This window comes from Xenopus laevis, chromosome 8L (assembly GCF_017654675.1).
Source record: "Xenopus laevis strain J_2021 chromosome 8L, Xenopus_laevis_v10.1, whole genome shotgun sequence".
NCBI classification, from domain to species: domain Eukaryota; kingdom Metazoa; phylum Chordata; class Amphibia; order Anura; family Pipidae; genus Xenopus; species Xenopus laevis.
In genome coordinates this window covers 71,063,491-71,079,974 of record NC_054385.1, presented here as the reverse complement: position 1 = coordinate 71,079,974, position 16,484 = coordinate 71,063,491, and the positions used below count along the sequence as shown (strand labels likewise).

The window sequence follows — 16,484 nt, the reverse complement described above, 5'->3', positions numbered from 1 at the left end:
ATTTCAGTGCAGAATTCTGCTGGAGTAGCACTATTAACTGATGTTTTCCGATTACAGGATCCCTTTAATGAAGACTTGGGGAGGCTATGTCTTCCTAAACAAACCCTAAAAAAATCACCAAACAGATATATCATCCCAGAAATTGGAATGTTATCCTGCCTTGTGCTCAGGTATGTGATCCCTTTACTTGGAAACCCATTATCCAGAAAGTTTTAAATTACAGGAAGGTCATCTCCCATAGAGTGCATTTTAAAGGAACAGTTCAGTGTAAAAATAAAATTGGATAAATAGATAGGCTGTGCAAAATAAAAAAGGTTTCTAATATAGTTAGTTAGACACAAATGTAGTCTGTAAAGGCTGGCAGGTCCTGGATGTGTAACTTAACAGAAAAGAACACTACTTCCTGCTTTTCAGCTCTCTAACTCTGCGTTAGTCAGCGACTTGAAAGGGGCCACATGGGACATAACTGTTTAGTGAGTTTGCAATTGATCCTCAACATTCAGCTCAGATTCAAAAGCAACAGTTATGACCCATGTGGCCCCCCTTCAAGTCATTGCTTAGTTACTGCCTGGTAACCAATCAGTGGAAACCAAGAGAGCTGAAAAGCAAAAGTAGTGTTTTGGCTATTATGTTAGACATCCAGTCACTCCAGCCTTTATACTTTACATATTTTGCCTAACTAACTATATTGAAAACATTTTTTATTTTGCACTATTTACCCAGTTTTTATTTTTACACTGAACAATTCCTTTAAGTAAATTTAATTTTGTAAAATAATTTTCTTTTTCTCTGTAATGATAAAATTGTATATTGTACTGGATGGTAACTGAGCTATATGGATCCATTTTTAGTGGTCTAAAGGTATGGTGATCCAAATTACAGAAGGATCCCTTACCTAGAAAACCTAGGTCTGGAACATTCCAGATTATATATATATATATATATATATATACAAAGTTTGTACAGTGAACGCACTCCTCCCGGTTCGGATTCTGTTGATGGTGGTGCGTTGGTCAAAATTCCATGTTACAATTCAGTAAATGGACCCGCACTCATTCTTAAAGGTGAAATAAATGTGCTTTTATTCACAGGTTCATTTCCAACGTTTCGGTCCTCTCTGGGTCCTCCTTGAAAAAGGTCCCAGAGAGGACCGGAACGTTGGAAATGAACCTGTGAATAAAAGCACATTTATTTCACCTTTAAGAATGAGTGCGGGTCCATTTACTGAATTATATATATATATATATATATATATATATATATATATATATATATATATATATATAATTGTCACTGCATTTCTCCTACATGGAGTACATGGCACTAAACAGTGAAACATCCATTTTACAAGGTATGTTCCTCCTCCCCTACTCTTTGGATTAGTATTACACAGGGCATAAACACACAACACACACGGTTAATAGAAATGTCTATATTTGCAGATATGGTTATAACTTATGCAAAAAAAACCTCAACCAAGTTATAGCTATCTACCTGGTAGATCTCAAATCCCACAGCCAGGAAGTCCTGTCCTCTGGATCTAATCTGGCGTCTGTTCTTCTGCATGAGAGAGACCAGTAATGTACACCCATCATGGGGATCTTCATCCTCCTCTGTCAGAGTCACCATGTACTGTGGGTTGGTCCAGAAAGTGGCTGAAACAAGACTGCAGGTCATTCCTTGTTTATGAAGCTGCTGGCCCATTTGGTCTGTCCATTTCCCAGCTTCATTAAAAACATCAGACTAATTATTATTAATTTCATGCCATTTATGGAAACTTTCCCTTGCAACATACAAATTGACTTATCAGATATCTCACTAATGCTGCCCACACATCAGTGGACAAACGGCACCGATCTGAACATGTTAGACAACTTTATGGAAGTGTGGGCTTCCTGTTTTCATACTGTATAATTTATATTTGAGAGATACCAATGTTCAAAAAATCATATTTGTGGGGGGCTAAGTTGGAATATGAATAAGTAAGTTCTACCGCACCTCTATAATTCCGGCACCCTCCAGCATTGTGCCCCATTATCCATCTTCCACAGAAGGTGTTTGTATTCCACAAATGAGCACATTCATCTCTCATTGATTCTGGTGTAAGGTTGCAGACTTCCAGGATATCAAAAAAGCGCAGAAAGTCTTCAATCTGTATCCTACAGGAATAAGGGCACATAGTCATAATTTATTGATTATGAGGTCTTTCAGTCCAGTCTGTAGACTTCTACATGTTATTAAATTACTGCTGGAAGAATACAGACATCCTTCGACTATAAAGCTACTGGTAAATCATACAAATTGTTAATGGGATTCAATAACATGATAGTCAGCAGAAAAGCTTCAGTCACCAGTGAAATAAAAGTCTTCAAGGATAGGTAAACTTTGTAAAATTGTTCAGGGTGCTTTTTACACAAATTATTAATTTCTTCCGTTTTGGAGATATTTAGGTTTTTATTTACTGCGAAAAAACAGCACCGTCTGCTGTTTCTGTAACTGTACAGTCAGAGAGATGAACCTTCAAAAGGAAAAAGAGAAATGTTTTGATGTTGCTCTGCTCAGGAAGGAGATGGGAAAGGGAATCTGAGGTTTCTGATCTCCTGAACAACATTAGAACACGTCTCTGTTTTCCTTTAGAAGGCATGTCTTTGACTGTATAGTTTAACTGAGCGGTGCTGTTGTCACAAATTCATTAATGAAAACATAAATAGCTCTGAAATTGGAAAAATAAATAATGAATGTAGATTGCACAATTGCTAAGAAAAGCAATCTGAGCAATTTTACATTACATTTTTAAGGTTTACGTATCCTTTCAGTGTAGATTATCTTACTGTCCCTGGAGATTTATAGTAGTGATGGGCGAATTTATTCACCAGGCATGGATTCTCAGTAAATTCTCACATTTCGCCGCCCACAAAGCGTTTCGTGAAACTGAGACAAAAATTCGCAGCGACATAAAAAATTTGTCCCGCATCAAAATTGCAACACATTAAATTGACGTGTTTCAAAATTAATCGGACGTCTATTGACTTTAATGCATTTGGACAAAAGAGTTGCACGTATAAAAATTATTGCTCGTGCTTCAAAATTATTTTGACTTTAATGCTCTTCGCAAATTTTTTTCAAAGCGCATTGAAGTCAATGGGCGTCAAAATAATTCGCCCATCACTAATTACCAGTTTTTAGGTGCCATGAATAGCATTCCTTTGAGAGTGATAGCTATTAGTCATATGTGCAAATATTGCCTACAAGTCCATTAAAAAAATTATTACCAGAATTCTCCATCTTCACCTCTGGCCTGCAGTTTTGCTTGAAGTTCAACGGTAACTTGTGACCATAAAGGAGAGCTGTAATGAATAACATAATAGGAAATGTAACTTCAGCAAGAAGTATGTTGTCTTAGTACTAGGCTCTTTAGCTAAATGCTAATTATTTTTGCTATGGATTACCTGAAAATTAAGTTTTAGTAGGTTGTAAACAATAGCATTTTAAGACATTCTGTAATGGGTCTACAATTATATTTTTCATTTTTTTTTTAATGATAATTTTTAATGATTAACATTTTGATTGGGCAGCTGTTGTGGGCTTCAAAATGGCATGTGAACAGTAGAAAGCCTAAATAGAAAGGTAATCTTTTAGATTGTAAGTTTTTTTGGGGTAGTGCCATCTCTTCCTCTTGTATAGGTTACTAGTTGTTTTATATGTAATCTTTATGTTTAGTGTATAGACCCATTTATTGTACAGTGCTAAGGGATACTTTGCTGCTTTATAAATACATGTGTAATAATACTTATAATAAGCAATTTAAAATAGGAATAAAAATAAAATTCAAGACTCTCTGCGTTTTTTGGTTGGATAACTAGGGAGCCTTTTTAGTTGCGGACCAGAAAGAACAAAAAGATTGCCATAAACAATACAAAAAAAAAAATAAGACCAATACTTGCTTAGAACTGGTCCATCATACTAAAAGTTTATTTAACTGTGGGCTTCACCTTTAATGGAGAAGGAAACAATGTTGCCTATTTTACTACATAATTTCTACATGATGATTTGCCACAACAGAGAGCTGTTCAATGCCCTTAGTATATTCCTTGCAAATATACATCCATCGACGAAAGGTATCTGAAGTTGGTCTGTAGTAATTTCAAAACAGCTGTGCACATGGGTATTTAGAATTATTTATTCTCTCTCCAGTTTATGTGTCAGAATTCTGGGACATTTACTTATCACTCCAGCGTCCGTTCCACTCTACTTTACCCCACGGATTCCTCAGACGTAGCAGATGAATTGTTCGGCCATTTTGTTCCATCTGAAACAAGTAACCACCAGTAAGCCTGGCTATGTGAAAGAACTTTTTTTGGGAAGTTTTCATGATTTTGTTGGTTTAATCCCCCCCCCCCATCAAAATGGGAAGAGGTTAGGCAACATGGATGCTATGACAAATGAAGCATTTTGCAGAAATCATAAATACATGAGCAGTGTTGGGTCTACTTTTAGTGAAGTCATGAGATCGCCATATATTGTACAACAGCACTGTCGAAATGCTTTTACAATGACACAGACTATTACAAATATTTCCACTACAGTGAGTACAAAAGACAGTGTTCTGTTGGTAAAGGTCCAACTTTGTTCTGAAGCATATCATATGTATCGGAGTAAACTTATAGTTTGCAGCGCCAAGCTTGTCTGCAGCTAGCTCCTCTTATGGGTGGAGATCATCTTCTCGTTTTACTCTTGTGCAGGGCCAAAATATGGGGAACTAATTTGCAAGTGCTCCAACTACAAACTACAAGAAAATACTATGTAGTGTTAGTAGAGAGAAAGTTTAGACTGTGAGAGTAGGGGGAACCACATAGAATGTGAGTAGGGTAAAGTATTAGAAAGTACAAACAGGTTCATAAAGTTGTACCTTCCAAGTTGCTATGATAGAATAAGCATGTCCCTTTACCAGTCCCTCTGGGGTTTGCAGTTCACTCTCATACTGACTCTGGATCTAAGAAGAAACACAATTGTTAGGCATGGAATGTATGTTCTTCACCCAAAATATTTAAATGCTTTGTTAAAAACAAGGGCCTTTATCCACAATCCTTCAGATTGTATGCAAATACAATACAGACACATAACAGACATATGAGTATAACATAGAGAGTTGAATATGTGATTGATTGGCATAGTATTATGTACAGTATTTTTCATTGTTGTATTTGTAGACCACAAATATAATCATCAGCATACACCATAGCAGCAAAACCCAGTAACAAAATATCTAAAACTGTATAACACAATAAAGCACCCAGAGGTTAGAGTCAAGAGCATGTGAACACTCGACTGAACACCTTATTTACATGCCTACACCTATTAAGAGCCCTATTGTCACCAAACATCTTCAATGCACCATCAGTTGGATCAACAATAACTTTATTCCATATAAACAAATATAAAATAATTGGTGAATGTGCCTAGAGTGACATAAGAGGACCTTCTTGTTGAGTGTTTTCTTACCTGGATGGAGGCTCCCATAAGTGATCTCTTCTTTACTGCCTTTTCAATCAGATGGAAGAGATTTGGAGGAGGGACCTTGAGATCCACAGTCTCATCCAATCCACCAGTGAAATCCACAAATGCCTCATTCATAAACCCTCCATCCAGGGCTTCATATGATCCATTTAACCTGAAAGCATAAATAAACTTATGACATGTACTTCCGCTAAAAGTCATATTTATTAAATCTTTTATCAATCTCATTTGTTACTGTTCTTTATCACAAACCCTCCCTTTCACACTATGCTCTGACATAAAACATATAAGGGCTCAGTGGAAAGTGCAGTTCACTGTGTTTTTTTTTTATCTACGATGCATTCTTTTCCACAGTTCCTGCAGGGAAGGTACCAGTAGACCCAGGACAAATATCTCAGTTGTAGACCCCCTTTGTTTACCCCAGTAAATCTGTGACAGAACTACTCTCGAGCAAGTAATGTAGAATATAGTAAGGTAAGAAATAAAGAAATGGCCAGTGTTTATAAGATCAGAAATGGGGTCCAGGTGCCTTGTCCTGGACCAACAGCTATGGGAGTAGATTTACAGTACCTGTTCTCTAATAATGTTTTATAAATAACTGTGGGAATTAGCTACAGGTCTCTGAAGGGAACAATGTGCAATTTATAAGTGACTTCTATATATACAACATAATATCGATATCTTTACTAATAGTTTGTTTAGTCTGTTATCTGTCCTTTGCCATGTTTTTCATCCTCCCTGTCGATCTGCATATATGAAAGAAGTTTCTCAAGTTTTTTCTTTTCAGTCCAATGCCATCAGTTCACAGCTTTGTACTATATCTCAGCTTAGATGAGCCACAAAAACATTATTACTTACTTTGCATACGCTTTTTCAAGAAGAGATGCCCAAAATTCACTTTTCTGTGCAGAGCTGACAAAAACCAATTGTCCATTCTTCACTGGCAATCTGTCATCAACCACTACGTCCACCCATTCTCCATACTGCCAGAACTGGGGAAAAAGCATAAATAAACTTGCCTACTTCTAAAATCCACCACATATAGAGACAGATCTTTATTTCTGGTGTCATTTAATTGCATCCGGAATAGGCAACATTAAAATAAAGTTGTTTAATCATGGCACTAGTTAAGGCATGTTTTCTCAATAACACCCACTTGGTGTATGTCTAGGGTTACCAATTTTTTGACCCAGGCAGCATTTCAAATTACCGGGCTGTCCAGGTCAAAACTGGACAGGTGACAACCCTATGTATGTCCCCAATATGCACTACAGGTGGTCAACACTGCAGCTGGTGTAGGGACCCATAGGTTTAGTATGTCCCTATGACTTTAAATCCCTACACTTTCTTATGTCCCTAGTTGCTGGGTAGATGTCCATGTATCTATTTGTTAATTAACATATTTGTGCTATTGGCCTACAGACCTTGTGACCACTTCCTGCCACACTTTAACATTGTTCTTGGTTAGGGGTGGATCTTTCATTTTGGCTTCTGGTTACTGATCCAACTGGATTGTTCCAGGGAGCCTGGTTACACCAAGGCCCAGTAAAGCTGTTCTGCCTAGAGTGACCTGTACCTCTAGTGATAAGTCGGGGAGCAGGGACCCCATGAATGATGCTTAGCCACAGATAGGTTACCTCTTTCATAGCAGTCTCTAGGAGAGTGAGATAGAGAAGTTAAATAGTATGAGCAGCCTGTGCTCCAACAAGGATTGTAGTAGGGAGTAGCTCTCCCCTAGGCTCTGAGTCTGCCTATAGTGAAGGGACCACAGTTGGATACGGTGTATGGCTTTAGATTTATTCTCCCTGATTGTTCTGTAAGGGATCTGAACCACACCTGAGCATTTCATTCTAGAAGTGTACCTTAACTACCCTACTTACATCCACATGGTGTCACACTGTGCTGTCTCTGCCTAACTGTGCTGCAGTTCTATCCTCTTACCTGCAATTGCCTCTTTGGATTGTGAGTATACCCTGTGGATCATTTGTCCCTAACAAATAATAGTTAATTTGTTATTTGCTGCAAGAACCTACTGGCGTCCTTTATTTTACTTTGATGCACAGTAGCCTATGGGAGTTGTAGTTCCACTACAACCTACCTTCTTACCTCCACTTAGCGAAGGTCCTGCATTCAGTGTTAAGGTGGCCATACACGATAAGATCCACTCGTTTGGCGAGGTTGCCAAATGAACAGATCTTTCCCCGATATGCATGGCAGGGCGAAATTGGGTAAACTCAAATGTTAGGCCCTAGGGATTACAATGAAGAGAATGGTCGCCTACTGGTTATAGGACCACATTGACTAGCAGATGCAGTCCTTGATCGCCAGAAAAATCAAACCTCCCAGATCAATATCTTAGCCAGATATCGATCGGGGAGACACGTCAAAAGCCCCCATACACGGGCAGATAAGCTGCCAAATCAGTCTAAAAGATCCATATTGGCAGCTTTAGTCTGCCTGTTGTGATGTGTGGATCAGGGTTTCCCTGACCCGCACCCGACCCTAACCTGCCCTGCTGCCGCCTGAACCCCCGCTTCCGATGCCGGCATTTAAAGGTGGCCACACCAGCCCGCCACCTGCGAACCCGCCCGACCCGCACATCACTACTCCCTGTGTATTGCAACCTTTAGAGTCAAATGTAACCCATGATGTATTGCTTTAGCTAATAGCAAATTAGAGTCGGTCATATTTCTTTATCTAGACATTACCCCATTTGGTCTAATATAGCCCAAAATAGCTTTACACTGGTTTAAACAAAAGGCAGACAGAAAACTGTAAATAATAAGCATTGGTATTCTTCTCAGACCATACATTTTATTTTATGCATTTGTAAATGGCCACTTTTGCTGCCTCTGAGGGTCATCTTCAGGGCCCATACTCCCATATGTGAATGTGACTAGCATACTCTGAGTCATTAACCAATAAAGCAATCACAGTTGTTAGTATGCCTTTTGATTCTATGAACGAATAAGCCTTAAACATGCCACAGACCTCGATGCTTAAACCAATTATAATATCACTTTTGGGAGTGTAAATGAGACTTGAAGTATAAATATACCATGGCCATTTGTATACTTTGTATTTGGGACTGATGAATGAATGGACTCTTTCATTATAATACAGTACATAATAATACAGTACAATAGAAATGAATCATAAGCATTTTCCCATTAATAACTATTGGTACTATAAATGTCAAGCTAATGATTATATGACACCTACTATCAACAAACAAAATACGTAATATTTAGATTGACTGGGAGAAAAGCGATAACTGTTCTATGTATTAACAAAAATAAATCTATGGGAACATTCCCAATAAAACCTAAACAATTGTATGTGCTGCAGCCCTGTCAGTGACATGGATTTACAGATGTAGTACTTTTACTGAACCAAACAATTTTCAAGTATAAGTAAACTATATCATGAAAAACATGCAATGTAAAATTGCTCAGGGAGCCTTTCTAAGCACTTTACATTAATTATTTAAGTTTTCAGTTTTTTTAGAACTATTTATGTTTTTATAAACTGCTAATATAATGAATTTTGTAAGAACAGTGCCACTTGCTGGTCAGTTCCTGTAACTATGCAGTCAAAGAGATATTCCCTAAGAAGGAAAACAGAGAAGTGTGCTGATGTTGCTCTGCTCAGGGAAGAGATCAGAAGCCTCAGATGCCCTTTCCCATCTCCTTTCTGAACTGATTTGAGATGCCAGGACCAGGTGCTGCCCATTTTTTTTGTACTTAGCACTATGCCCCACACTCTCCACGCCTTTTGTGTTTTTAATACTGTAGTGTTCATGCAAATGGCCTGTAGATGTCACTGTGCTCATACTTATACTGTGCATACTTCCTGGTAGCTTAAAAGTGAAAGCTTACTGTTGTGTAATGGCTGCATGACTCTGCGAATAAAGCACTGTTATACTCTACTCATCCTCGGCTACCCAAAACATAACAAACACATTAAAAATTGTAATCTTATGGAAGTCTTGTTTTCGTTTTACAAATAAATGGCAGTTTTATTAACTTGAAATACAAAATAGTAGAATAAAGTTTTATATTTTCTGTTAAAGAAGCCAAATTGTAGCAGACAATATTGCAGTTTGATCCTTACTAATGTTGGCAACACTCTCTAAAGATCTCACCTGAAAATGGAATATTCCAGCGTATCTATCCTTAAAACTCTGCTGTGGGGGGACAACACGTGCCATAAGTAATGGGTACTGAGTCAGGGCGGCAGCAGCAGCAAGAAACCAGCAGTTACCTGGAGAGAAAAAAAATCCATTAAGAAACAGTATCAGATGGACAGCAGATATTGGCCAAAACACTGCATGTACTTTTTTGCCAACTTTCTAATTAGTAATGTAAAATTTGTCACATTTAAGGTGCTGGTAACCTGTCTATACATCCCTTTATCAGCCCTTTCCCATACATACCAAGTTGTCCCTGGCACACATCTGTCCATTTCATGTTTTCGCAGATGAACTGAGGGGACTGGCAGATTTCCTGTGAATAGTAAGTTAAGGAATGGTTGTCAGCTTATATCAGGCATATTACAAGATACACATAATATGGATGTGGGGACAGGTATGTGGCTATCATACAGAGAGTGCAAGTATAAATGAACCATTGGTTGAATAGTTGAAAAGAAGCAGATAAAAAAGTTGCAAAGGAGGATAAACCATTGTGGTTTTATAATTAAATATAGAGAGAGACAAATCAATAATGAGCTTGCATGAGTTGTATAAGGCATGCATTTAAGTAGTTAGGAGCAAATATGTTTTGCTCTGTGTAAAAGTCTGCAGTACACTACATTATTAGAGAACCTTCCACCCTCAATGCTACCAAAAACACTGGTGGTGACTTCTCCATCAATACTGATCTGTTTCGATATGATTTCTTCATTTGATCCAACTCACTTAATAATGCCACAAATACAAACATACAGAGCAGGGCCGGGCATCCTAGGCAAGGGTTCCCATCCTATATTTCCCATCTTACCATTACCTTTTTTTAATAAAAGAAAACGCATTATTGCAGCTAACAATGAGGCCAGGCCCAGCCATATCCATTAATATCGAAGGCCCCAAGCCCACGTCCCCACCTGTACCTGTGCCCAACCCAAGCCCACATGATCTGTACCTGTGCCACTGTCAGCAGCCAACAATGAGCCCAGGCTCAGCCATATCCACCATTAATACTGCAGTCTGCAGGTGCAGCTGCCTAAAGTGGCCAGGCCCTAGCCAGCAGGACAGACAGGTCTCTTTAGCACGACTGATGTCTCGTGCCAGCGCGTCAGCATGGAAGGCATCCAGTCATGCTCCAGATTGGGAGAGCGCTTTCAGAACTTTACCAGGCTAAAACAAAACCCAGTGGGTGTTGGGGCATTCGAATTTTATAAATTATAATGCTTTAAGTAAAGGCCAAAAAGCCAAGTTAACTGAATAGTAAAAAAAAAAAAAGAAGTGCGCCCCCTGTGATTGTGCCCTAGGCGGTTGCCTACCCTGCCTACCCCTTGGCCCAGCCCGGATACAGAGTGGCACAGGTATGGGATCCATTATCCGGAAACCCATTATCCAGAAAGCTCAGAATTACATAAAGTCTGTCTCTTATAGACTCCATTTTATCCAAATAATCAAGATATTTAAAAATGATTTCCTTTTTCTCTGTAATAATAAAACAGTAGCTTGTACTTGATCCCGACTAAAATGTATTTAATCTTTATTGGAGGCAAAACCAGTCAATTGGGGTTATTTAATGTTTACAGGATTTTTTTGTAGATTTAAGGAATGAAGATATAAAATTATAGAAAGATCTGCTATCCAGAAAAAGTCCCAAGCATTCTGAATAACAGGTCCCATACCTGTATAACCTTTGCATTAGATAATAGCATATAGAAGCCGTGTTATGCAGGAGATTCAAAACAGCCATAATACTAGGTACCATAATACTAATAATGATTTTGACTGTACTTTGTCTGCTCTCTCCTTAGGATAATATTTGCAGTAAGCTGATTCAGTGTAGACTGGGTTTTTTTATTTGAACAATGAACAAATTAATGAGCCATTAGCTTTCATGACCATGGAGTATGTTATTTTGTTCACAGTTGCCTCTGCTTGATTCTTATCCATTGTTTATGTTTGATGACACTTTTACACAGAGCTTTACAGAGATTGTTCATCATTCACATCAGACCCTGCCCTAATGAAGCCTATAGTCAAGTTTATTAATTACATCCATCTTTATTTCCTTTTTATTGGAGTTTAGACTAAACCAAAAATTAGTAAAGATTCATCATTTGTTTGCACAAACTCTAAGGGCTGTATTTAATGAAACTCGAATTTCATTTTTTAATTAAAAAAAAGTTGAACTAACTCCGATCCACGAATTTAACTCATTTATCAAATAATCCGCTCAAAAAAGTTGGCCCTGAATTTGTTGTGAAGACTCAGAAGCCACACAGAATGTAAGATTTTAGATCTTAGCTCTTTTGGGCAAGGTCCTCTTCACCAGGGCCTCTCCTGCCATTAAGCAAGGTGAGAAACTGATTTTAGGTGGCAGGGAGTGACCATTTTTAACACCCATGTGTTGTAAATCACGGTGGAATATGTTGGGCCTATATAAATATGTGTTGTTATTATTATTAATAGAAATAATGATACCTGCTAATAATACCTGTTAGACGTGCATATTTTATCCATTTTCATTTGTTGCAATATCCTGACCACTAACCATTCAGATTAAATAGTCTTGTACAAATAACAAATCAGACAATTTTCTGGCCATTAATTCAAAGACAGCAATCGTTCAAAATCTGACAAATAGTATTGACAGTCACCCATTGATATCATCAGATACCAATACATGCAGAGATGTTATCGTTAGCCGACAGAAATCCTCTAACCTGTCCGAAATGACTAAACGACTGATTGCCATGGCATGAAAAATATCGAAACGATCTACACACGGTCTGAAAATCGTACAAAACGAAGATTCATACGACTTTATCTTTGCGTCTATGGCCAGCTTAAGTTGGTCCATTTAGGCACAAATTACAGAGTGTTACCTTAGTGAATGAATGATTATACAAAGCCTGTGCAGGCTTCACCAGAGCCGTAATAATTAGGCACCCAGCTAATACTCGATCCATGCCTGGATTGAGGGGCGACAATAGCTAATGGGTTATGCAGCTGATAGTTTCCCCGATGCAGGGTTGAGCAATTTCAGCTGTTCCACTTGGGGACAGATTGGATTTCCTTCTTTTTGGAGGTGGACTTTTTCCCTCGATATTCTGCTCAAATATGTTGGTGTGCACCTATGGTATCCTGCAACATATGATATATTTATAATGATATAATGTTACATGGGGTGAGGTCACACCCACGGGTGACGTCATCACTCTTTGTATTTTAAATTTCACTGTGTTGTGTAAAGATTTCACTTCCTGAAGATGGCTCAAGTTTGGGGCTGAAATGTTGAACAAACTAATTTCTTTTGTAAGTTTATTAAATTTATTTAAAAGATTTTGAACAAAAAGAAAAGAAGGGAAAGGAGGGTTAGGGAAAGTACATATCAGCAACAAAATATGGATGACATGCTAAATGAGCGTACGTCAGATCTTTTATCACAAATAATAATAAATGCTAACAAAAACCAATTATAATTTATAAATGGAAAAGCTTAGACCAATTTTCCCAGGTAGTACTGCATGAGTTGGAAGAAGAACAATTTGTCATTGATCTTATTTCATCACATTTCCTAACCTCCTCTACAGATCTATACCATTTCATCAATGTAGGAGAGGTAGTTTTCCATTTCCATGGGAATCAATGCTTTAGCTGTTTGTATCAATGACAACAATTACTTAACTAATTTCACCTTTTAGAGAAAATTATTTGTGTATTATGGAATGTTTAACCTGCACCCAGGCAAAGCTTTATGTCTTATCTGAGAAAAAACCCTGTAGGTGTGGTTTATTTTTGGTTTGTTTATTATGGTACCTTTATAAAGGTTTAAGTGTTATCTGAGTGCACAAGGTGGGACTTTGCTTACATATATACTGTATGGTATATGTGTGTGCAGAAATCCTGATACTGGAAATTTTATATATTGTGAAACTGAACTTTGGAGTACAGATCCATTTCATGCTGTTATACATCTGTTGTTGGGATCCACCTACCAGAGTGTGACTATATTACTAATGTCTGTTTTAGTCACACCTATCATTAAAAATGTATCTGCCTGAAATGTTAGACTTAATGAACATACGCATATCATATGAAAGCTGTACATAGCAAGTCAGATCTCTGTGCTGTGAGTATGCAAATAAGCATGTAGGATGTTCCTGTATTTACTGTATAAGGAGAAGACTCATTGTGATGTACCAACAAGCCCAGAAACTGCTCACCAAGAACAGGTGGATTTTATACATGGAAACACATGATTTTGCTCCTTATATGTACAAGGACATATTCTAGTCAAAGGGACTTTAAATATTACATGTACCAATGCTAAAGTATTTCTAAGCCATTTAAAGAGAAGTAATGGGCTTTCTCTTCCATTTCTCTTGAATCACTTCTTAGTCTGTATTTATTATAATGTTTTGGATATACTAGTACACTGGATTTGCCATTGATCTTTATATGGCTGCTACTCAATTCAGAAGTGTTCCACTCACACCCAATGATAAAAGGTCAGGATCTACTCACTGCAACACTGCCCTCCTCACACCCAAATTCTAAAGGTTTGTACTTCTCATTACAGCGGTGTCCAACTCACACTCACTTATTAAAAGGCAAAATTAGTAATTGTAGCATAGTTTCACAGATTGCAATGACTCCACTTTTAGCAATATTGGTCTGATCTTTCCAAAAGTGACTTCTTTTTGCCAACTCAATTTACAGGTTGTGATTTCACTGAAAATATTTCACATTTACCGCAATGTTAAGTTGTGCCATTCCATGCTCACTTAGTTTTGTTGTTAGTTATAAAGTACAGATATGATTCTTAGAAACAATGCACTACTATGTCACTCATTGCAGGTTTTTCCCACCGCTTCTAAAGTTGTGCCAAACTATTGCTTGCCGCTATACTTATTGCAGGACTACAGGGCACCCAACAGAATGTTAGATAGTAGAGCTGTAGGGGCCATTGTCATTGCCAAGGTCCTGAAAACTCATAAGTAGTATACAATGTGTCATAAAAACCCCCAAATGTACACAGCCCCATCTAGGAAAGTGGTTTTCTAATATTAGTAGAGAGTGTATGTTTTGGTCCTGGCACAATTAGCTCTTTCATTGTAGGGTTTCCCACTCAGTTGTTAAGTTATGATCCCCAACCAGTAGCTCGTGAGCAACATGTTGCTCTCCAACCCCTTAGATGTTGCTCCCAGTGGCCTTAGAGCAGGTGCTTATTTTTAAATTCCAGGCTTGGAGGCAAGTTTTGGCTGTATAAAAAACAGGTGTTCTGCCAAGCAGTCTCCTGTAGGCTGCCAGTCGACATAGGGTACTACCAAAAGTCAATCACAGCCCTTATTTGGCACCACCCAGTAACATTTTTGATGCTTGTGTTGCTCCCCAACTCTTTTTACATCTGAATGTTGCTCACGGGTGGAAAAGGTTGGGGACTCCTGAGAGTATACATAGAAGCTTGTGCTCACTGCGGGCTTATCTAAATTATTCAAAGGCACACAACCATTGCAAGATTTGGGGACTTAATTCATAATAACTGAAAGGTAATTGTATGGAAAGGATAACCTTGAGTTATAGAATCCACAAGATGCAATTACTGTCTATTCCATATATATTTACTAACTACAGGATAATCCCACTCACTCTTGAGCTCCCCTCTCAACCTCCTGTAAGGAAGAATATTTCCCAAAATAGAATGCACAACCCACTGACAGGTAATACCTGTGGTCTTCTCCACTGAATGCCTCTGGTTTGTCCAGACCAAGGACCCAGCTGATTGTACCCCAATGATTTTTCATCTGCAGGAAAGAGGGGGTCCTCAAACAGACGTCCCTGCTGCAGACATTCCTGGACAAGTTTATGGTAGTCCTGTCCCAGATATGGACTGACAACAAGCCCAGAAGAGGGCTTTTCTTCCTTCAGGAGACGCACAGTGATACCAGATGAAGACATGGTGACTGCACTGAGCTTAGACACAAGAACGTGAGAACAGGTTGCAGGAGAAGAAGGGGAGGGGTTCAGTGACAAGAGACACTGATAAGGTGTCGGTTAGTAAGGGTAGCTTGTAATGCTTTATTTGTGTGACAGTATCCTGAGCTAATTGTGCTCCTTCCCACCCTCCAGCAAAACAGAAAGCTTTAGCTATAAGCTCTTTTCATGGTTTTGCACGACATGGATACTGTTGCACAGCAAATTACACTACATACTGTATACCTCTGCAGATTTTAACTAAAGCTGTTACCTTTTCTTTTGGAGCACTGGGTTCTTGGATAATACAACTTCTAATACAATCAATAGACTTCAAGTTTTATAAATGTTGCCTTTTTTTTAATTGGCATATAGTGTATTTTGTAACATGAATTCATCTGCTTACCATGGAAAAAAATATTAATTCTCTATCTTCCCATATAGCATATGAATTGTCCTGGGATGGGTTCGGATATATAACGAAAAACAGATTAATAATTCAAGAGCATAGGCTGCCCGGGGTGCCCTACAGTATGGTGGGTTGGGTGGGGTTTCTAAGTAATTAAATATTTCAATATATATGCAAAACAAATAATTTTCCCAAATTTTGGGATGTAAGGGCAACTAAAGGCGCAACTGAGTGGTCCAGAAATCTTAAGGTAACATCCACAAAACACTGCAAGGCCTACTACATATTGCCGTACAAAAATTGGGATTCAAGTAGCCAATGAAACTAAGATGTACAGACAGGCAGATGCCCATTTGAAGTAAGGCAAAACGAGACAGACAGAACAAAACCCACTGCAGAAAT

At 38.2% G+C, this 16,484-nt stretch overlaps 1 protein-coding gene across 1 annotated transcript in view; it reads right to left on the bottom strand.

The window, feature by feature from the left end:
* Positions 1-15,702, bottom strand: part of XB5844015.L (provisional ortholog of calpain 2 L homeolog) — a 30,622-nt gene extending 14,920 nt beyond the window's left edge. The window contains exons 1-10 of the mRNA XM_018230273.2: positions 15,428-15,702; positions 9,953-10,022; positions 9,662-9,780; positions 6,376-6,509; positions 5,503-5,671; positions 4,910-4,993; positions 4,224-4,309; positions 3,273-3,347; positions 1,999-2,159; positions 1,495-1,655 (exon numbers count right to left, since the gene is read on the bottom strand). Coding sequence (XP_018085762.1) covers positions 1,495-1,655; positions 1,999-2,159; positions 3,273-3,347; positions 4,224-4,309; positions 4,910-4,993; positions 5,503-5,671; positions 6,376-6,509; positions 9,662-9,780; positions 9,953-10,022; positions 15,428-15,658 — 1,290 coding nt within the window. The 5' untranslated portion in view covers positions 15,659-15,702. The remainder of the gene's footprint in view (positions 1-1,494; positions 1,656-1,998; positions 2,160-3,272; positions 3,348-4,223; positions 4,310-4,909; positions 4,994-5,502; positions 5,672-6,375; positions 6,510-9,661; positions 9,781-9,952; positions 10,023-15,427) is intronic.
* Positions 15,703-16,484: the final 782 nt, after the last annotated feature.